This window comes from Physeter macrocephalus, chromosome 8 (genome assembly GCF_002837175.3).
Source record: "Physeter macrocephalus isolate SW-GA chromosome 8, ASM283717v5, whole genome shotgun sequence".
Classification (NCBI taxonomy): domain Eukaryota; kingdom Metazoa; phylum Chordata; class Mammalia; order Artiodactyla; family Physeteridae; genus Physeter; species Physeter macrocephalus.
In genome coordinates this window covers 65,130,719-65,154,966 of record NC_041221.1, presented here as the reverse complement: position 1 = coordinate 65,154,966, position 24,248 = coordinate 65,130,719, and the positions used below count along the sequence as shown (strand labels likewise).

The following is a 24,248-nucleotide window of genomic DNA, read 5'->3' as shown; positions in this document are numbered from 1 at the left end:
AGGAACCAGAACCTGTGTATGTAAATTAAATGATTCATTAAAGTGTTTTAAAACCTATCATATTTTTTAACCCTTATTTATATTTATAATTACAAATGCTATAACTTTTACAAGTATATAATTAATCTTTGTGAGCATTTTATTACTGAGGCTTAATTCTTCAAAGTTTCAAGCCTTCAGGGAAAGTGAAATTATCTGTTGAAAAACGTGAAACAGTTTGTCTCTCACTCCCAGCTAGGGTGTGTGGATTTGATTCACCCTCCTACCTTGCTTACATAATGCCATAGGAGAAGAGCAAAGGAGAGTTCAGAGACAAGAAGGACTACTGTCCAAGTCTTTGGCTTTCCCTGCCTGCTACTTGATTTGGTTCTGATTTAGTTTTGATTTACCCCAATATCAAAAACTCTTACCCCAGCGGTTCCCAAAATTAGGAGTATATCAGAACTCCTGAGGCACACTGTGAAAAACAGATGCTTAGGCACCACTTCAGACCTACTGAATCAGAATCTTTGCCACAGATAAAAAGGCAGGGGCAGTGGGGGTGGGGACTGTGGCTGGGAAACACTAGTCTATATTTGGAGAGAACCTGAAACATGGTGGCACATTTTGGATCTTAGTTTTGAAAAGTATTCAGGGTCCTAAGTCATCAGACAGACGCCTCTCCAGCGTACTGACTGAAGTAAATTTAGGACATATTGACTGAGATATCTGTCTCTCGTCACAAAAACAGTCACTTCTAAGCACTGGGCAACACCAAATCATTCTGCAAATTTTAAACTGAGATATTAAGACATGTTCACAACTGGCTTATACTATGTTTGGTATGTGGAATTATCCACAGCTTTGGTTTCTAACGGGGAACTTAAAGCTTTCTCTTTTCTTAAACTGCTGGAAAACAAATTCAAACAAGAAGTGAAAGGCTTTAGTTTACATCTTCATCTTAACTGTGACCTAACTGCTTTAGTAACACTGCTGTCCAAATAATGCTTTAAGCGTTTTATATTTATGTAGCAGTGTTCTTTTTTGTTAAAATTAAATTGTCAAATTCAGTCTACAGAGGCAGAATGCAGGCAGCAGATGTCTACACTGCAGAGGTGATTAATTCAGCCTCTTTTGCAGGACCTATAGAAGAATGCCATCTCCTACAGTTTTAGTGCCTGCTGTTAAAGATAGGAAACACTAAGTCTGTGGCTTACAAAGACACCAGTATACCTGTCTTATAAGCTGAAGGCAAAATCCTGACATCAACCATTGGCACCAAGAGAGGAAAGGCAAGGCAGCAAACATTAGAGATTCAGGCTCAGAAAAAAAAATCTTTCTTTAGAGAGGACAAGAACTAGAAGACCACTGAGAAATAATGTGCATTGAATAAACACACACTTGAGAAAAGCTTTAAATTTTATTCTTACTGAAATCCCCATTTCGAGGTAGTGACTAATGCCTTCATTTCAATATACAATTTTGTGGTGGCTGAAAGAGCCAGATCCTTTATCACCTATTCTCTCAATGGTCAGTCCATGTAATTCTACTGCCATGATGCAGTGTGGTATCCTCTCCAGGAGCTGTTAGAGGACAACCTGTTTTCCTTAGCCTGCAGGCTAATGACAGAGGGAGCCCTGGCATGCACCAGGCTCTGCTCCCTCAACAAGCCACCTTCCCTTTAGCTAAATTCCAAGGAAATAATCAGGATATATTAATATATATATCAGTAATCAGGATATATCTCAGGGAACTCAAATAGGCCTGTCAGGGTTTATAGCCCTTCCTCTATTCTTTTCCTCTCACCTGACTTTCTTACTCATCTCTTATTATCATTTAATTTACTTCAGAAGTTCAACGATATACTTATTCATGTACAGAAATAATCATGTATTTTATATGGATAAAAAGCAATAAAATATTTGTACATTCACCAATGCTCATTTAAAAAATTCAGAGTATAAGCACAGAGTGCTTAAGAGGTGAGTCATTTTCCATAACTTAGCTAACAACTGTATTAGCAATTACCTGGTATACAAACATAAATAATTAAATGCAAAGTTCTCAGAAAGTCTCATTTTTACATAACTCTTCAGATTTATTAAAAGAGATCTACTACGTTTGCAAGGTTCAAGAATGGTTTGCTCAGATTATTTTTAAAGATTTTTTTTAAAAAAAGTTCACAAATATTTTCCTCAACTGTCTTGAAGACTCACGTCAACTGCCACATCACAATGATGGAGATAATAGCAACTCAGATTTACTCCTTTTTAACCCTCCTAACCTTATGAAATAGGCACTCTTTCCTAACCACGTTTTACAAATAAGAAAACAAAGCCCTGAAGAGATTCAGTTCCTTGCCTCCACTCAAAGAGCTGGAAAGCAAAGGGACCAGAATTCTAATGTAGGCTGTCTAACTTCTAAGCCCTTAAAACACTCCGAATACTCTTACAGTGGGAGGTAAGAGAAACCTACAGGGAGGGAGATGAGAATAATAAGCTCATCTAGTCAAAATGGAGACTTAGGATCAGTTAAAGGAGACAGGGATGGCAAGGAAACTGATCATAGCTGGTAACAATTCTTTGAAAATTATGAGAGTTGGGGTAGTGTCAGAGATGGCTATAGGGTGTGGGGGAAGGCAAGATTTGGAAGTGAAAAGAGAAAGGATAAAGGGTATTGGGCTAAAAGTAACTTGGCTGTCTCTGCATTACCCTATCAAATATATGACGCGTCAGAGATGTGACTCCTCCCAATTAGGAAACAGAAGTCCTAAGATTACTTCTCATTTGCTAAAATGTTTTTTCATGTGAAGATGATCATGTGTACATGATTGTATATTTCAACAATTTTTTAGAACAAAATAAAAATCATATTATGGAAACATCAAGTTCTAATTAAAACTTAAGGGAAAAACTGGTAATTTTTGGAGGGAAATTTGGCAGCAATTACAAAACCTAAAATGCCGATACCAATTGTTCTGGCATTTCTACTACTAAGAATCTATTCCTCAAAAGCATTTGCACAAATCCACACATACACAAAGAATGGTCACAGCAGCACTGCACATAGTAGGAAAAAAATGAAAACAACTTCAAAATCCTTTAGTATGTTAATGATTAAATATATCCAGAGTATGTAATACTACATGCAACACTTAACACAGTACAAGACCTATTAGTACTAACAAGAGAAGATATTCATGATATATTAAAAGAAAAAAGAAACTGCAAAAAAAAAGTTTTTTAAATTGTTTTTTAAAAATTGCATACATGTGTGCACAAAGAAAACTTGCCTCTGAAGACTCTAAACCACACTGTCAGCCATGGTTGCCAGGGAATAAGGAAGCTACTGGAGACTAAGGCAGGGGAGCTGTTGGAAGCCAGTGAGTACTTGTCTTTTTATCTTCAGATACTTCTATACTTCCATACATCTTTTCAACATGCTGTCTTCTTTTTCTTTTTTTTACTTTTAAGTTTCACACTACTGTACTTTGAGATAGCACATTTAAAGCACCTTTAATTCTGTCCTATAGATAGATTTCCTAATTACATTTACCACCAGTAGTAAGGTCATACCTTTGTTTCACCAACTGTCAACACCAGAATGGTCTACAATAGAAAGGATAATGCCTGTAATAACAAAATTATCTCTCTAGGATAACTGCACAAACTGGTTGCTAATGCAAGCCCAATTACAAGGACTATGACCCTCCACAGAGAAACAAAATGAAGAGAGATGTGACATGAGGCCTCCATCAAACAACTCCAACTGTCACTCACTGATAGATTTGGAACAAGTATGTGTACAAGAATAAATCTCCAAGTTCTTACCAAGAACAAAATGGAATAAAAAATGATACGGTTACTTTTTTTAAAAGTATAGCTGATTTACAGTATTATATTAGTTTTAGGTGTACAGCATAGTGGTTCAGTATTTTTACAGATTACACTCCATCAAAGGTTATTACAAGATAATGGCTATAAATCTCCTGTGCTATATACAATATATCCCTGTTGCTTATCTATTTTATACATAGTAGTTTGTATCTCTTAATCTCATACCCCTAATTTACCCCTCCCTCTTTTCTCTCTCCCCTCTGGTAACACTAATTTGTTTTCTGTGTCCGTAAGTCTGTTTCTGTTTTGCTATACACATTTGTTTTTATTATTTTTTAGATTCCACATATTAGTGATATCATATAGTATTTGTCCTTCCCTGTCTGACTTATTTCACTGAGCATAATAGTCTCTAGGTCCATCCATGTTGCTACAAGTGGCAAAATTTCATTCTTTTATATGGCCAAGTAGTATTCCACTGCATTTATATACCACTTCTTTAACTATTTGTCAATTGATGAGCACTTGGGTTGCTTTCACATCTTGGCTATTCTAGATAAATAGTGCTGCTATGAACACTGGGGTGCAAGTATCTTTTAGAATTAGTGTTTTCATTTTTACTGCATATATATTCAGGAGTGGATCATATGTTAGTTCCTATTTTTTAAAAATATTTATTTATTTAGGCTGCGCTGGGTCTTAGCTCCGGCATGAAGGATCTTTTTTAGTTGCAGCATGTAGACTCTTAGTTGTGGCATGCATGTGGGATCTAGTTCCCTGACCAGGGATCGAACCCAGGCCCCCTGCATTGGGAGTGTGAAGTCTTAGCCACTGGACCACCAGGGAAGTCCCGTTACTTCTATTTTTAGTTTTTTTTCTTTTTTTGAGGAACCTCCATACTGTTTTCCACAGTGGTTGCAACAATTTACATTCCCACCGTCAGTGTATGAGGGTTCCCTTTTCTCCACATCCTCTCCAACATTTGTTATTTGTAGACTTTTTGATGACTGTCACTCTGACAGGAGTGAGGTGATATCTCATTGTTGTTTTAATTTGCATTTCTCTAATAATTAGTGATGTTGACCATCTTTTCATGTGTCTATTAGCCATCAGTATGTCTTCTTTGAAAAAAATGTCTATTCAGGTCTTTGCCCATTTTTTGATTGGGTTATTTTTTTTGATATTGAGTTGCACGGGCTGTTTGTATATTTTAGATATTAATCCCTTGTTGGTCATATCATTTGCAAATATTTTCTCCCATTCCATAGGTTGTCTTATCGTTCTGTCAGTGGTTTCCTTTGCTGTGCAAAAGCTTCGAAGTTTAATTAGGTCCTAGTTGTTTATTTTTGCTTTTATTTCTTTTGCCTTAGGAGACAGATCCAAAAACATATTGCCATGATTTATGTCAAGGAGTGTTCTGCCTATATTCTCTTCTAGAAGTTTTATGGTTTCAAGGTCTTACATTTAAGTCTTTAATCCATTTTGAATTTATTTTTGTTTATGGTGGGAGAAAATGTTCTAATCTCTGTTTCACATGTGGCTGTCCAGCTTTCCCAGAACCACATGTTGAAGAGACTGTCTTCTCTCCATTGTATATTCTTGCCCCCTTTGTTGTAGATTAATTGACCATAGGTGTGTGAATTTATTTCTGGGCTCTCTATTCTGTTCCACTGATCTATGTGTCTGGTTTCTGTACCAGTACCATGCTGTTTTGATTACTGTAACTCTGTAGTATAGTTTGAAGTGCAGGAGGGTGATAGCTCCAGCTTTGTTCTTTTCTCTCAAGATTACTTTGGCAATTCTGGGTCTTTTGTGGTTCCATATGAATTTTAGGATTTTTTGTCCTAGTTCTGTAGAAAATGTCATGGGTATTTTGATAGGGATTGCATCAAATCTGTAGATTGCTTTGGGTAGTATAGCCATTTTAACAATATTAATTCTTCCAATTCAAGAGCACGAGATATCTTTCCATTCTTTGAATCATCTTCAATTTTCTTCATCAGTGTTTTATTGTTTTCAGAGTAGAGGTCTTTCACCTACTTGGTTAAGTTTATTCCTAGGTATTTTACTCTTTTTGATGCAATTTTTAACAGGACTTTTTTTTACATTCTTTCTCTGATATTTCATTGTTAGTGTATAGAAACGCAACAGATTTCTGTATATTAACCTTGCATCCTGCAACTTTACTGAATTCATTTACCAGTTTTTGGGTGGAGACTTTAGGGCCTTCTCTGCAAATAATGACAGTTTTACTTCTTCCCTTTCAATGTGGATGCCTTTTATTTGGTTTTCTTGTTTGATTGCTGTGGCTAGGTCTTCCAATACTATGTCAAATAGAAGTGGTGAGAGTGGGCATTCTTGTCTTGTTCCTGAATTTGGAAGAAAGGCTTTCAGCTTTTCACCACTGAGTAAGATTTTAGCTATGGGTTTTCTCATAAATGGTCTTTACTACATAATAAAGGACACTGTTACTTTTTGTTTAACAAACTGTGAGTGCCCATTACTTCTTTTTTTTTTCAATTTTTATTTATTTACTTATTTTTGGAGTATAGTTGCTTCCACAATGTTGTGTTGGCTTCTACTGCACAGCAAAAGGAATCAGTCATACATATACATATATCCCCTCCCTTTTGGATTATCCTCCCATTTAGGATACCACAGTGCATTAAGTAGAGTTCCCTCTGCTACACAGTATGTTCCCATCAGTTGTCTATTTTATACATAGTACCAATAGTGTATATCTGTCAATCCCAATCTCCGAATTCCTCTCACCCTCCCCCTTTCCCCCTTGGTAACCATACAACATTTGTTCTCTATGTCTGTGTCTCTATTTCTGCTTGGCAAATAAGGTCATCTATACCACTTTTTAAAATTCCACATATATGTGTTAATATATGATATTTGTTTTTCTCTTTCTGACTTACTTCACTCTGTATGACACTCGCTAGGTCCATCCACGTCTCTACAAATGACCCAATTTCATTCCTTTTTATGGCTGAGTAATATGCCTTTGTATACATGTACCACATCTTCTTTATCTATTCATCTGCTGATGGACATTTAGGTTGCTTCCATGTCCTGGCTATTGTAAATAGTGCTGCTACTAATACCGGGGTGATGGGTCTTTCTGTATTATGGTTTTCTCTGGGTACATGCGCAGTAGTGGGATTGCTGGGTCATATGGTAGTCCCATTTTTCGTTTTTGAAGGAACCTCCATACTGTTTTCCATAGTGGCTGTATCACTTTACATTCCCACCAACAGTGTAAGAGGGTTCCCTTTTCTCCACACCCTCTCCAGCGTTTATTGCTTGTAGATTTTTTGATGATGGCCATTCTGACTGGTGTGAGGTGATGCCTCATTGTAGTTTTGATTTGCATTTCTCTAATAATTAGTGATGTTGAGCAGCTTTTCATGTGCCTCTTGGCCATCTATATGTCTTCTTTGGAGAAATGTCTACTTATAGGTCTTCTGCCCACTTTTGGATTGGGTTGTTTGCTTTTTTGATATTGAACTGCATGAGCTGCTAGTAAATTCTGGAGCTTAATCCTTTGTCCATTGCTTCTTTTGCAAATATTTTCTCCCATTCTGAGAGTTGTCTTTTCGTCTTGTCTATGGTTTCCTTTGCTGTTCAAAAGCTTTTAAGTTTCATTAGGTCCTATGTGTTTATTTTTGTTTTTATTTTCATTACTCTAGGAGGTGGGTCAAAAAAGATCTTGCTGTGATTTATGTCATAGAGCGTTCTGCCTATGTTTTCATCTAAGAGTTTTACAGTGTCTGTCCTAACATTTAGGTCTTTAAACCATTTTCAGTTTATTTTTGTGTATGGTGTTAGGAAGTGTTCTAATTTCATTCTTCTATATGTAGCTGTCCAGTTTTCCCAGCACCACTTATTGAAGAGGCTGTCATTTCTCCACAGTGTATTTTTGCCTCCTTTGTCATAGATTAGGTGACCACAGGCGTGTGGATTTATCTCTGGGCTTTCTATCCTGTTCCATTGATCTATATTTCTGTTTTTGTGCCAGTACCATACTGCCTTGATTACTGTAGCTTTGTAGTATAGTCTGAAGTCAGGGAGCCTGATTCCTCCAGCTCCATTTTTCTTTCTCAAGATTGCTTTGGCTATTCAGGGTCTTTTGTGTTTCCACACAAATTGTAAAAATATTTTGTTCTAGTTCTGTGAAAAATGCCGTTGGTAATTTGATAGGTATTGCTTTGAATCTGTAGATTGTTTGGATAGAACAGTCATATTCAAAATATTGATTCTTCCGGGGCTTCCCCGGTGGTGTGGTGGTTGAGAGTCCACCTGCCAGTACAGGGGACACGAGTTCGATCCCTGGTCCAGGGGGATCCCACATGCCGTGGGGTGGCTGGTCCCGTGTCCCACAACTACTGAGCCTGCACTCTAAAGCTCGCAAGCCGCAACTGCTGTGCCCGCGCACCACAACTACTGAGGCTGCATGCCACAACTGCTGGGGCCTGCGTGCCTAGAGCCTGTGCTCCGCTGCAGGAGGGGCCACGGTGGTGGGAGGCCCACGCACTGCAACCAGAGAAAGCCCACGTGCAGCAAAAAAGACCCGGTGCAGCCAAAAATTAATAAATAAAATAAATTTTAAAAAATATATATATTGATTCTTCCAATCCAAGAACATGGTATATCTCTCCATCTGTTTGTGTTGTCTTTGATTTCTTTCATCAGTATCTTATAGTTATCTGCGTACAGGTCTTTTGCCCCCTTAGTGAAGGTTTATTCCTTAGTATTTTATTCTTTTTGTTGAGATGGTAACTGGGATTGTTTCCTTAATTTCTTTCTCTGATCTTTCGTTGTTAGTACATAGGAATGCAAGAGATTTCTGTGTATTAATTTTGTATCATGCAACTTTACTAAATTCATTGATTAGCTCTAGTAGTTTTCTGGTGGCATCTTTAGGACTTTTCTATGTATACTATCATGTCATCTGCAAACAGTGAGTTTTACTTCTTCATTTCCAATGTGGATTCCTTTTATTTCATTTTCTCCTCTGACTGCCATGGTTAGGACTTGCAAAACTATGTTGAATAATAGTGGCAAGAGTGGACACCTTTGTCTTCTTCCTGATCTTAGAGGAAATGCTTTCAGTTTTTCACCATTGAGAATGACGTTTGCTGTGGGTTTGTCATATATGGCCTTTATTATGTTGAGGTAGGTTCCCACTATGCCCACTTTCTGGACAGTTTTTATCATAAAGGGGTGTTGAATTTTGTCCAAAGCTTTTTCTGCATCTATTGAGATGATCATATGGTTTTTATTCTTCAATTTGTTAATATGGTGTATCACACTGATTGATTTGCGTATACTGAAGAATCCTTGCATCCCTGGGATAAATCCCACTTGATCATGGTGTATGATCCTTTTAATGTGTTGTTGGATTTAATGTGTTGCTAGTATTTTGTTGAGGATTTTTTGCATCTATGCTCATCAGTGATATTGGCCTGTAGTTTTCCTTTTTGTGACATCTTTGTCTGATTTTGGTATCAGGGTGATGGTGGCCTCGTAGCATGAGTTGGGGAGTGTTCCTTCCTCTGCAATTTTTTGGAAGAGTTTGAGAAGGACAGGTGCTAGCTCTTCTCTAAATGTTTGATAGACTTCACCTGTGAAGCCAACTGGTCCTGGACTTTTTTTGTGGGGGCGCTGCACTGGGTCTTCGTTGCTGCGCAAGGGCCTTCTTCTAGTTGCAGTGAGTGGGGGCTACTCTTTGTTGCGGTGCGCAGGCTTCTCATTGCGGTGTGCAGGCTTCTCCTTGCGGTGGCTTCTCTTGTTGCAGAGCACGGGCTCTAGGCATGCGGGCTTCAGTAGTTGTAGCACACAGGCTAAGTAGTTGTGGGTCACAGGCTCTAGAGCGCAGGCTCAGTAGTTGTGGCGCACGGGCTTAGTTGCTCCACGCCATGTGGGATCTTCCCAGACCAGGTCTCAAACCCATGTCCTCTGTACTGGCAGGCAGATTCTTAACCACTGTGCCCCCAGGGAGTCCCAGTGTGCCCATTACTTCTTAAATATTGTCCTTAGGGAGGCTGGCAAAATACACAGGTCATAGTTTCAGCCCTGATGGAGCTAACAATCAAGTAAACATAAGCTATACAACAGACATGGGATGGCTGAATAGATTTGCTTGTTTGGTAATATCTAGAAGAGACTGAATAGACTGATGTATATGATGGCTGGGACACAGAAGCATTCGAAGGCTAAATTAGGCAGGACAGGCAGGCATGAATGGAATTTATAGTGCTAGTTTTATAAGAACCATCCTCAATCAAATTGAAATGTCTGATGAAAGAACAACACTCAAATGCACACTTGGGTAGAACTACAAGAGGTACATCTTTCGTGTATGGATCCTAGGTGCCTCCTGTGTCTCTGTAACAAATACAATCACCAAAGAGTCACAGAATCAGGAGTGGAAAACATCTTAGATGTTTTCACCTGACATGAATACAAGTGACCCTTAAACAACTGGGTTTGAATTGCATGGGTCCACTTAGAGGGACTTTTTTTTTCAATAGTAAATACTACAGTACTACATAATCCCCAGTTGAATCCACAGACGTGGAACTGCAGATACAGAAGAACTGTGGGCATGAGGAACCACAGGTACAGGGGACCACAGGTACCCAGGACCGACTGACTATAAGTTACACGTGGATTTTCAACTGTGCAGACGATTGATGCCCCTAACCCCCAAGTTGCTCCAGGGTCAACTTTCCATCCCTTCTACATCTGGCTAACTGAGATGGAATCTCTGGACACATGGCTCTGAAATGAGGGATGAATCTAGCCTACTTTTGGGATTGACTCAAGCTCTGGGAGTAAAAGGGCCATGGAAATGACACCCTTTCCCTCTGTTCCAAGCAGAGACCAGTGCCACAGTTTCCACTCAATCTGTCCCTTTTTGTTGTAGTTTGCCCAGTACAGGCTATCCCATAGGGAGGTCACTAAAAGAAAGAGCAAAAGGAAAAAAAGTAGAAGAGGAGGAAATATGTGCCAGAGAGTCAGAGCACAGCAAGCTGACCTACAACTCTATTATCATCCATCCCCCAATTGGTTTCTTCCCTCTTCTTTTTAACTATGACTACTTATGGGTACTTCAACATAAGGTAAACTCTCTCTTTTCTTTAATATTTTACACATGTATATATTTGTATGACTAAAATTTTTCCAACGCTGCTAGTGAAGATTATGAGCATTTTAAATATGAGAAAAAAAATGAGTCTCACCCAGGGTCACACAGGTAATACACAGAAGAGACAATGCTGTACTCTAGGCCTCCAGGTTTCAAATTCAATGTTCTGTCCCTACACCACAATTTACTAATTTATAATGCACTCCTTTAATAAGCATAAAAGACCAAAAAAGGCTGAGTTGAATTAATCAAGAGAGTGGGTTAGCACTTAGAAATCAGTAAATTTCCAAATAAACACTTAGCAAAGACAATAGCTTTTTCTTAACAGTATGGAAGCTAGAAAGTTTTATTTTAATATAAAACCAAGACAAACAATTTTGCTTATCAGTGCAAAACTACAACTGGCAATCTCCTTGGAGGGCCATTAACATTAACTATCTTACACCCACTTTTTAGCATACAGTGATTGATTTAATCTAATCAAAATTATGCAGGAAATTTTATGAAAACAAAATGAAATGTAAAAAACTGACAAGGACTGAACTATCATGATGACTACATCTATATTCCGACTACTTTCACTCAATCTGTGACCCTGGATAAGTCACTAACCCATTCTCCTTGGTTTCTTAGTCTAGAAACTATTACAATTATAAATTTGCAATATGTAGCTTACAAGGAAATTTTGAGAAACAATATGCCTGAAATAGACTTGAAAAAGCTTTTAATTCCTCAGCATAAAATTCTTTTAAAAATAAAATATTTCAAAATAGTAAGTAAAGCAAGTAATAGAATTTTAAGAAGCATTAGGACAAGTTCACAAGGAAAAGGAAAAACCTACTGTTATCAACATAGTTTGTATTTACTTAAAAATTATATTATGACTTTCTCTTATAAAGGATTTAGATAAGCTAAACCTCATTCTGTTTAAGATACCTATTAAGATAATCTAATCTAAATCCTATCCTAACCCTATTTATCTACAAGGTAAAAGTGATGCTTTTCCTTAGAGAAAAATGAACTCTTCCCAATATTCATGTTCAAGACATTTTTCTCAAAGAAAAAATACACCCTCGAAACCATACAAGGAAATACTGCTTTAAAAATGAGTTAGAAAATGCTTAATGTACAGATGTTTGGAGGCAGGTGGGACCATGTAGTCAAGTAATTGCAAAACATTTAAAATCCCACCCCCTACTAAGTCATCAATCTAACAGTTAAAATAAGATCCTCCAGAGAGCAGATTTCCCATTTCAACACTTAAGGTCATTGCCTGCTTTCTACCTCTCTTCTTTTTTTGCCACTTGTCACACTAGAATGGAAGGCAGGAAGGCAGCTTGTGTAATTGGTCCATTTCCAGGCTAGAAGCAAATCTTATGATAAATTAAGTGGAGAGAAAGCTGGCAGGATAAACTTCTCAAGTTCACTGCTTTCGTAGAGCTGTTCTCATACAAAAGTTATTTGAAAATCACATTGGGTCTAAAGCTAACCTGCATTCTCTGCCCTTGATATTTCCTTAGATATCTTTTTCTTCTAATTTTAGAAAGTCTGAGAGAAATATAATGTCATGTGAACACTTTCTCACATCCAACTTTAGATTGTTTCATTAGTCCCACTATTTCGACACAGAAATGCATTTAAAAAGCTTTTAGATAAGAAACTTTGGGGGCTGCTATCCTTCAAAACAAGGAAGACAAATGCAGAACAAACACCTTACTGTTGATGTGGACCTCTGGTTCAACTAAAACTCAGAGAACAAAATGACCAAATGGAATATATGAATTTTTAAAAAAGGAAAAAGAGAGAGTGCATAAAAGTTTGAAGAAATGGTATATGCTATTCTTCTGCCTTCAATGAGCGATTTAATAGGAAGCCACAAATAGGCTCCTGAGAAATCTCTGAGATGACCGTTAGCTGGCCTGAATTTTCACAAGGTAACATGACTGAGACAGATGATATGACACAGCAGAAGCCTACTTAAAAAGTCCTTGAATGCATGTGCTTTTGGTGGGTCCAGGGTACTTCTGTGACAGAGTTGTTTACAATCCTGTTACTCAGCACTGGCAGACTCTACCAAGTAAAATGCTTTACACACCTTATAACAGCTACTTTAATAAAGCTGAGACTGACATGGAGAGCACTAGAAGAAATATGGCTATGTGGATTTTCCCCTGACATAGAAGACATATTAAAAGTATCATAAGATACCAGGAGACTTGTAAAAGAATGCTCACAGCAGCTCTATTCAAAACAAGGTTCATCAACAGTGGAAGAGACAAATGAATTGTGGTGTCCTCATACCTAGAATACTCTATAGAGTATGTGCTGTCCAATAAGGTAGCCACTAGCCATGTGGCTACCATTGAACACTTGCAATGTGGCTAGAGTTTGATGTGAGATGTGCTGTAAGTGTAAAACAGACACCAGATTTTCAAAGACTTAATATGGAAAAGAAGTGAAATATATCAATATTTTTGTTAAATTGATATTTAGGAATGTTGGGATGATATGAATATGTTGAATTGATTTTTTAGATATATTGAGATAAATAAAACATTATTAACATTAATTTTACTTGCTTCTTTTTAAGTGAAGCTAACAAGATATTTTAACTTATACATGTGGCTCACACTGTACTTCCATTGCTACTTCTAGTGCATGTTTAAAGCAATGAAAATGAATGAACTAAAGGTATATGAAACAATATGAATAAATCATATAAACATGATTTTGAATGAAAGAAGTCAGATACATAACGTTTAAAATCAGATAAGACTACACCAGTGTTTAGTGATGTTAATGTTAAAACACAAAGCACCAAAGAAGTGATTACCATAAAAAATCAGGCAATGGTTACCATGGGAAACAGAAAGGAGCCTGTGACTGACTTGAAGGGGACATGTGTAACCCTCTAAAGTGCTGAGAGTCATCTATTTCTTGGCCTGGATGTTGGTTCACTTTGTTAATCTACACATACATATTCTATGCACTTTTCTGTGTTATATCTCACAATTTTAAAAGTTTTTAAGAAATGATCTCAAACTGCTTTCCTTAAACATTTATATTTGCTACATCAAGTAAGGACTTTGAAGAAAACCTAAAAGGATAGGGCTGAGTGACTGACTGGTCCCATATTTCAACTATATGTTGACAGTTGATACATGTGTTTACAAATAAGTGAGATAACAAGTTCAGTGTATAAAAGACTTAAAAGAAACCCTTTTTGAGATTTCTTACACACAATAATATTCATATCCTAAACTCTCTCTATATAAATTTTCATCTTTTTCTAAGAATAAGTTACTTTCTTAATATGAGGCATCATATCAGAAACTTACTGCCTTGGAAAATAAATATTTTTAAGAAAATGAAAAAAATTCTGAATATGAGCAAGTCAGTTTACTGACAACAGCTGACAAAGGTGAATTTGTGTTTACTATAACTGATATCTAGTATTTGATGAAATTTTACAAAACATAAACATATAAGAGCCAAGCTTTAACAAATGAGAGATTCTTCTGAGCAGAAAAGACTTGGTATCTAGTAGAAGGTACAGAACACTTCAAAAGAAATGTTTTAGGATGCAAAACTAAATTTAAGCCTTCAGCTACCTAAGAGCAATGTTGATGATCTAATTCATATTTAATTCATTTTCATGCAAAAGAATTAAATTTATAAATGAAAAATAATCCAGAGAAGCAATCTATAGAATGAGTATCTATACTCACCATGAACTTGGTTGATTTCTGAATTCTGGGAAAGAATTTCATCTGCCAGTTTTTGAGCAGTTGGCAAAACTTCTGTGTGGTGCACTGTGATCAAATACTGTACAAACTTTTGTAGTTGGTCTCTATTCATTTGAAAGAGAGTCTCTGAAATGGGAAGATGCAATTTGACCTGATCTGGCTTGCGGATGCGGTATAAAGACAGTGCCACAACATGGGCACAATAAAATATGTCCTTGTTTCCACAGCTGCAGGTCACTGAGGTAATCTTGCAACGATCAAAGCTGATGGCCACGTTACAAACAGTTTCTGGCTCCGATTGTATTGCAGGTTCTGTCACTGTGCCACTCAAGTGGAAACCTATGTGAAAGAAGGGGAGGAGAGAGTTCAGTTTCTGCATTCAGATGCTACAAAATATTTTAATTCTTTGAAATGCGTAGTGCTTGACAGCTGCAAGAAAAAAATATGACAGCTTTTATTTTCAAGTAAAAACATTCAGGCCATTCCAACCTCCCTTTCCCTGCACCTTACAAGTAAAAAATAAATGCTATTTAACAGACATGCTTTAGTAGTTTATTACACAGCCATACGAAAACACTTACTGCAGTGTACCACCATTACATCTATATATATATGTATATTCATACACCACATCACACCTACACCTAGATCATAGCTTACCTAGAGTAAGCCATCATTACTCTGTTCTAAATCTGTGTGTGGTATATACCTGACCAAAATCCCCTAGATCAGTAGTTTTCTCCCCCACCATTCCACCCTTTTTTAAACAACTTTTTAAAATAGAGTAGGCCAGCTCAGCTTTCTTCTCAACAAACTCCTCCCTTCCTTCCACCTTTATTCCAGGCAGCCCCAATATTGCAACGTCTCTGAGCAGTATGTGCTGGAGGAACTGCAAAGCTCACCAAATCGCACACATACCATAGCTGAAGTAGCTCAATGACTATTTTCTTTCCTATCATACAGAGTAAAGCTGGTACAGAGGTAGGCTGTTAAACATGCTCACATGCACACATGGGTGCACAAAATCACCAAGTGGCAAGGGGCCTTAGAGGCCTTGTAGCCTCAACTTAGAACCACACAGGAACCCTCCACAACCTCCCTGACCAATGGCACTTGGCCGCTGCTTCGAAGGATCCAGAAATGAGACACTCAACCCACACAGGCAGCAAGGGCTCCTTGGATAGCTCTAGCTACAGCTCACAGCCAATGAAAACTGCACCCTGACCAATGGCATTTGGCCGCTGCTTCGAAGAATCCAGAAATGAGACACTCAACCCGCACAGGCAGCAACGGCTCCTTGGATAGCTCTAGCTAGAGCTCACAGCCAATGAAAACTGCCTCTCACTGCCGCTGCCACCAGTCAGTCAGTCTTGTCCTGTTTGGCCAGGGCATACATCCCCCTCACTCCTTTTCCCTAAATATGGGGAAGCTTATCCTGAATTTTTTTTGGCACACCATTCAGTTCCATCTACCCTCTCTGAAAGCCGCAGGCAGAGGGCCAGTGATAAACATTAAGGGGAAACCTCCAGGGCACAGACTTACCTCAGGATTAAGTACCCGACAGAAACTTGAATGTTAGAAACGTAATGAAGCCTCTGACTCTCTCAGCCTTCCACTATCTATGCTACTTGAATAAAATTTACCCAGCAGGCCACTATTTCTCCAGGTTCCCCTTCAATCACAAAGAGAAGGATCTTTTCACCACGTGGGAACTCTGGGAAGGATGCTGCACATGGAGCTGCAGAGATGTGACACGAGAAGGACAGCCAGATGATGCTTAGAGTTCACATGTGGGGCATCTGAACCCTACTTACTATCTCTTTCAAGAGAGGGGTTCCTTTAGGCCAGGGCGCTGGGAGAAACATTATTCAACTTACGAGAAATCTTTCAGAGTAATGTAACTTCATCTTGATAATTCATATTCAGCAACACAGTGGAAAGGGAAAAGCATTGTCATATTTTTTTTACCAGATTATCAATTTAAGAAGTGCATTTCCAAAAATCAAGTCACTATTATTGCTTCACAATAAGGAATTTTGATAACCGTAATACGGTAACCTCTGGTTTTCTTCCACAGAGATTACCCCTGTTTTCAAATGGATATTCCAGTCTCCTCCTCTATCTCTTATGGTCAAGGAGTTTTTCTGGAAAACCGCAATGAAAGAAAGGATACATAGCAAATGTAATCATATTAAAAAAATTTTTAATGTATTTCCCCACGAGAAAAAAAGATCACATAAAAAGTAAACACCCAGGAAAATTTCAGAAATGAAGAATAATAAGAGCAGTCTTGTCTTCTTATATACCAGTGCACTAAAAGCTTACAATAATTTAAAGTCCATGAGACAGGCACAGATTAAGACAAGAAAAAGATCAATGGATCATAAATAAGTCCAGAGAGTTTCCAAGTATATTCTGTATACTTAGTGCAAAGGTTCACTGTTTTCTACCTGTCACATATATATGTGTACAAAAGAAACTAGTTGTCACTATAGGAAGATAGTTATCATAAACTAACCATTTATAAAATCAATCTCTCCCGGCTTAACACTATTTTATTTCTCCTTATCCAGCAAGTCAACATCTTTGTCTCTCCACAAAAGTGATACTGAAGGACTCCAATCACAGGCAAAGCCAAGACAACTGAGAATCCAAAAGAGTTAGACTAGTTAGTATTTAAATAGTCTGCAACTCTATAGTGTAAGAGGTGCTTCAAAAGAGACTGATTTAACTATCAAAGAAGAGGCCCTTCCTAAATAGACATTTCTCTAAAGAAGACATACAGATGGCCAAGAGGCACATAAAAAGATGCTCAACATCACTAATTATTAGAGAAATGCAAATCAAAACTACAATGAGGTTATCACCTCACAAATCACCTCAAAATGGCAATCATCAAAAACTCTATAAACAATAAATGCTGAAGAGGGTGTGGAGAAAAGGGAACCCTCTTCCACTGTTGGTGTGAATGTAAATTGATACAACCACTATGGAGAACAGTATGGAGGTTCCTTAAAAAACTAAAAATAGAACTACCATATGACCCAGCAATCCCACTACTGGGCATATACCCTGAGAAAACCATAATTCAAAAAGAGCCAAGTACCCCAATGTTCACTGCAGCACAACAATAGCCAGGACATGGAAGCAACCTAAATGTCCATCAACAGAGTAATGGATAAAGAAGATGTGGTACACATATACAATGGAATATTACTCAGCCATAAAAAGGAACGAAATTGGGTCATTTGTAGAGACGTGGATGGGCCTAGAGAGTGTCATACAGAGTGAAAGACAGTCAGAAAGAGAAAAACAAATGTTGTACATTAACGCTGGGAAGGAAATCCAAAAAAGAGGGGATATATGTATACGTATAGCTGATTCACTTTGCTGTACAGCAGAAACTAACACAGCATTGTAAAGCAGCTATACTCCAATAAAAATTAAAAAAAAAAAAAAAAGAGAGAGAAGAGACCCTTAGCAGAACCAACGAAGCCCTCAAATAGTTTTGCAAAACAGAGTTTTCTTCATTCATGTGAGTTGTACAAGTCAGAAGTAAAGTATAGTGAATCCTGATATCGTACAATTATGCTGGGGGAAAACCCCACCTACTATCCAATTATATTATGTTGAGTATTTGCCACTCTCATAAAATTTTTTAAAAAGCAAACTATAAAATATTGTGACTTCCAAAACAAATTAACTCAAGAGATGTGTGAGGGCACAAATAAACACATTCATATCTTATAAAAGTACACTTCATTAATGTAATATCATCAAGATTAAGGCATTTCATGAATGTTCATTTTCCAAGTAATTCTAGATTATCTTTCAAGTACCCAAACTCCTTTTAAAATTCCAACTATTTTTGTTGGAAATATTTCTAAATGTAAGTTCTACCTTGCCACCCTAATCAGCTGACCATTCAGGGTATTACCAAGTGAATGGGACAGCATTCCCTGTAAGAGACAACTGCAGGTGGCAGTTATTTTTTAAGCAGGCTCTTGTTTTTTTCTCTATTATCAGCTATCACAATGACTCCCCTCCTATACTGCTATCCTTTTTCATAGAAAATTCTTTGCCCTCAGGTCAGCTGCACCTCTAATTTGACTAGATTTGTGGCAACTATTTAATACTCAGAGGTCTATTTGGGGTTTTTCCCTCCTTACTTTTAGGTTGGGATGGCTGATGTCGCTAGAAGTGCTTTACTTTAGATACAAGAAAATTACATACACAGAGAGGACAGCAGGTACACTAGTTTTTAAGACAATGCAATACTGAGTCAACATGTAGGAGGTTCCATCACGCCTCTCTTCAGGGCTGTGTGGTCGTGTATTTTGGCCTTTCCAATTTGAGGAAACTAAGTTCAACCAACTCACTCTCTCTGGGTCCTAAATCATACCATAGCACCCACAGGAGAAGCGAGGAGAATATTCCTCCCTCAAAGATAACTAGAGATGTCCCTATAGACATTCTTCCCCCACTCCTTCCTCCGCACCCCTCAATGGTCTTATCCTTTAGGTACTGCGTGACTTGAAACAAAAAGTAATGTTCTTGAGAATGGATTTTGCCTTTCTGGAGTTCTGACAATCCCGGACGACCAGCGGCTTTGGGATTGTAAATGCAAAAATCTCCTTCTAGGACAGTCAGCTGTTCTATATGAGAGAACTGAGGACACAGAAAGGGGTAATCCTGCACTCTGTGGTAAACCATGGATAATTAACTGTTTTATTTTCAAAGAACTAAAACTGAAGAAACTACATAAATCTTTTTTTAATAAATATATTTGACTTTACAAAATATAATCTGTCAAAGACAGTTAATTCTATAAGAGCAAACTTCACAGGGCACTCAAATCGTTTTGTGGCCATGCCACCACAGCACCCAATATAATGTTAGTATTCACGTTCTCAATCTGCAGGAACTAAAGAAAAACAAAAGCAGAAACCAAGGCTCAGTGTTGTATAGGCCTTGGTAACAGACTTTGATTTGGATCAGGTTCTGTCCACTTAAATGCTGTGTGATCTGGGCATATTGTTTAACCTTTCTGATACTTGCTGTATTTTGTACAAAATGTGGCTAGAAATACCTCCTAGGATTGTTTTGGGGATTAAACTGAAATAACATATGTAAAGCACCTGGCACATAGTAAAAGTGCTCATTAAATTTTATTTCCCTTTCCTTCCCTTCCCAGCTGGAGAAATAGGGGGGAGGGGTGCTGGAGACATTCCCTTTATCCATAACACTTTTTTTTCCTCTATGGCTACTGGAATCTTGGGGGGAAGGAGGAACCTCATTCTTGAAGAAGCTTGGAAAATAAATGCGAAAGAGTGTTACTTTCATACTAGAAAATGTTAGGGGAGAGATTTTTTTAAGTAACCATAGGTAATTCAAAAATATTATAACGTAATGATTCTCAAAGCATGGTCCAGGGATACCCATAGCTCCCAGAGAGGCTTTCAAAACTTTTTCATTTTTGCACTTGGACCTTATGGTAGGTCAGTAGTTTATAAGACTTAGCAGGGAAACACTGAAGGGGCAGATTTCTCACATGTGAACTACACAATTGAATCGTCTACATTAATTTCACATTAACGAGAATTAAGGTTTCTAGAAAGTAAATATTAAATTCTTCACTGATATTCTAAAAATAAGCTTTCCTTGAAAGCTGATTTTCCATATCTAAGGTTAGATTTTAGTTGCATTTTAAAGGTGACAAAGAGACCCATGATATCAGACCAGAGAGACAACTGTTTTAAAATACACAAAGAATTTCTAAAGCTTGGCCACTCTGTGCATATATGTATATATGCTCAGTTAACTGAAAAATGGTAACAAACTGAAAACATTAGAAATTGTCTAAGCTAAAATAAACTGGTAGACATGAAATAAATACACACGTTTTAAAATACACAAAGAATTTCTAAAGCTTGGCCACTCTGTGCATATATGTATATATGCTCAGTTAACTGAAAAATGGTAACAAACTGAAAACATTAGAAATTGTCTAAGCTAAAATAAACTGGTAGACATGAAATAAATACACACTAAAAACTACTGCTTTCAGGGCACATTCTTTCCAGAAAAATATGCACCCTGTGCATGAGGTGCTCAAGTAACATATTTTTTGTTGAAAAAGAATTTAACAGAAGCACTGGTGTAGTACTTACACAAATACATCTTTCACCCTTTTCCTAAATAAAAAGAACCCCCGGGGAAATTAAAGGCAGAAACCAAAGCAATGCAATGTTATGGCTGAAAGGATGGCAAGGGTTGTAAGAAGTTTCTTTTAAGTTTTTAAAGCTAAGTCTAAAAATGCAGAAGTGTTAACCACTCTCATAACAAAGTATTCATTGGTTTGCTAAACCCAGTGCATTGGCTAAATGTACAGTAACTAATACCTGATTATGTGTCCCTGGTAAAATATATGAGTTAATCATTGCCCCACAAAACCCAACTTTTACCTTTCCTAACTCTGAGAACTGCACACAATCCAACATGCCATGCTGCAATTATCAATTTTAAAAACAAAAAGTTTTAATTCAAATCAAGCATAATTTCCAGATCAGCAAGCAGGACAGACACATTAAGCGACCAAGACAGAGGCAATAAACTCAACTCAAAACCAACTTGTCTAAAATATGATATTCTGTCTTCAACTACATAATTTTCTCAAAGGGATATCCTAAATTAAAGAGACTGCATCCTGTGAGCTGGCTAATTAAATCCTCTAGCCCTAATTTCTAACACTAAGCTTAAACAGCTTATGGAAAGACATTAGGAGATTTTGCCGGCAATCACTAATGAAGTGGTTTCCGTCTTTCAGAAAAATTATCTTTTAAAGGAAAAGCTTTGTTTTGAAGTCCACCTTTAAAATGCCTATTTGGACTAGAATTGCTCCTACACTTCATTAATATTTGAGAGAAAGACAATGGCAAATTAATGCAAAGACCAGACTGTAAACCACAGCACACCATATAAACAACATAAAAATTTACGGAGCATGCACTGGATGGGCCCAATCAAGAGTTCCCAGAGGCACTCTGTTCAGTATTGGTTTTGTTTCCTCGTTAATGTAGATCCTCACAACACTTCATACAAGGACCCGTATGATCAGAATAACTGTGTTAGATATGAATGGCATTACATAGCTATTTAATATTATTCCTGAAAAAAAAAAGACACTTATCCACTAATTTAGCCATCTGTAATGAGCACCTAGAAGAAGCTGAGCTTAAGGAGACTGTGTTGGATTAAAAAAGAAAAAAAAAAAATCACATCACTCTGTGTCATCCCCAATCTTGAAGTACATAAGCCCCTCCCCCCCATTACTGTCAAGTAATTTTCCAAAATGTATTTCTGTATTTTAACATGCATGCTTGAGGGAAACAACCATTGCCCAGCCCCAGATTCTGGGTGAGCAGCCGGGGGAGGAGGGGTGATAAACAAATTAGGTAGAATTTGAGTTATGTGCACAACTATAAAGCCACAAAGTGCTTAGGAATTTAAATTATCTGCCCCAATTTTTAAATTCCACTTTCTCTAATGCCAACCTTCTCTAATACAAGCAAAGCAGCTCCAGACTTCCACCTTTCCTGAAGACCAGATCAGCCAGGCTCCCTTACCCCATCTGCATAGCCCCCAATGACGCCCCTACAATTCAGTGCTCCCTCCTCTTCCCCTCCCTCATTTGGCCTCTCACCTGGATGCCCAACCTCTAAAGTGCAGATTAGGTTTATTAGAGCGCTTGGTGTTCAACTCTGAGCACCTCTACACAACTGTGTCTTACTTCCCCTAAGGGGGAAGGGGACAGAAGATCCTTTTACTTGTTTATTTCCTGTTGTTGCTTACAGCAAAACAACCTTTAGAAATGCTTGGCTATTTGCTTTAGGAGCTGAGGTGAAGGACAAACTCTGGAAACTAAGTCTGTTTACCAGAGCCAAGAGGTATGGAGAAAAGTGTGCTCAGACCCCAGAAGGGAGAATGCAGGCCTCGGTAGCCAAGTTCTTCCACCCACACCCTGGCTTGACCCCTCAACTTTAAATTAAAGCCTATTTCTAAGCATTCACGTCTCGCTTATACCGAGTTAAGCTCGAAGCAGAGGGCTGTGACATCATCTGAGACAGCAGAGTTCTGTAGCACCCTTGTCACAGAGGACTATCCTGGAGGAAACACTCAAGAAGCATTTGTTAGGTGAAAGAACGCACAAACCCTCTTACTCTCTTGGTAGGTGGAACATACAGTTTGGTGCCTCTCAAACTGGAATGTGCATCAGGATTCCTGGGCCCCACCCCGTCATCCCAGGTGATGCTGTGGCTGCTGGTCCAGGGTCGCCGACCTAAGATGATTAGAATTCAGTCTAAACAAGGCTTTTCTAGTAAAAATACATTTAAGTAAACATAGTAAACAGAATAGTAAGGAATATGTAATTTGTCATATAAAAAATGTATACAATTTCTTGCTTATCATGGAACCTAAATGCTCCCAATTCCAAGAAGTCAAATATGAGACATTAAACTGGTCTGAGCATTAAGAAAGAAAAATAAATGAAAAAACTCTTTATTAACAAAAATGTATTACTATCATAATTGTTAATACTTATAGCTATACCATCCTATTTGAAGTGAAACCTTCATTAAAAATCTAAATTAAAATATAAAAATTTTAAAATGAGCAGAGTATTTCCTTTTACAAAAAGATTGTTTTACAATGTCCCATGGGGTTCCTCATAATTGAAGGTTCTTTGTGTATTCAAAACAATCCAATTAATGGAAAAAAATTACTGGCAACTATTTTAGCAACACATTTTTTGCCTAAGGCAAAATGTACCCTATATGAGAAAGTCAGAGGCAACAGAATATGCAGGATAACACAAAGTGAGGTAGAATTTTAGAGAGAATTAGAACCTTCTAAAATAAGATGTTTTGTTAAATAATCTTAAGCAAGTAACAGCCTCAATTTTCTCATCTAAAAAAGGATTAATAATATCTATCTTGTAGGACTGCTGTAAGAACTGACAAGGTATATAAACCACCACAAGGATTCCTTCTACGGAATGCCTGCTATCATCATTATTGTAATAGAAATGTCACATGCTCTTGGAAGCACAGCATTTCCAACACATGCACTAAAACCCTAGTCCGTTAGCGTGAGTGCACATGCTGCTTGAAATGTCAAGCTCCCAGGAGCATGCCAGCATTTCTATTACAATAATGGACAAGGGTTTGCTGTTGTTGCAGTAATTCTATACTAATATATTCATATTTCCAAATTAATGGAACTGCTATGATTTTTAAAAATTTGTTCCCATTTTACATAAAACATTCTTTTTTTTTTTTTTTTATGGTACGCAGGCCTCTCAGTGTCGTGGCCTCTCCCGTTGCGGAGCACGGGCTCCAGACGCACAGGCTCAGCGGCCATGGCTCACGGGCCTAGCCATGGCTCACGGGCCTAGCCGCTCCGCAGCATGTGGGATCCTCCCGGACAGGGGCACGAACCCGTGTCCCCTGCATCGGCAGGCGGACTCGCAAC

The 24,248-nt window shown here is 37.8% G+C and overlaps 1 protein-coding gene across 1 annotated transcript in view; it reads right to left on the bottom strand.

Moving 5' to 3' along the window:
• Positions 1-24,248, bottom strand: part of ZSWIM6 (zinc finger SWIM-type containing 6) — a 221,542-nt gene that overhangs the window by 68,943 nt on the left and 128,351 nt on the right. Inside the window, exon 2 of the mRNA XM_024123181.2 lies at positions 14,700-15,056. Coding sequence (XP_023978949.1) covers positions 14,700-15,056 — 357 coding nt within the window. The remainder of the gene's footprint in view (positions 1-14,699; positions 15,057-24,248) is intronic.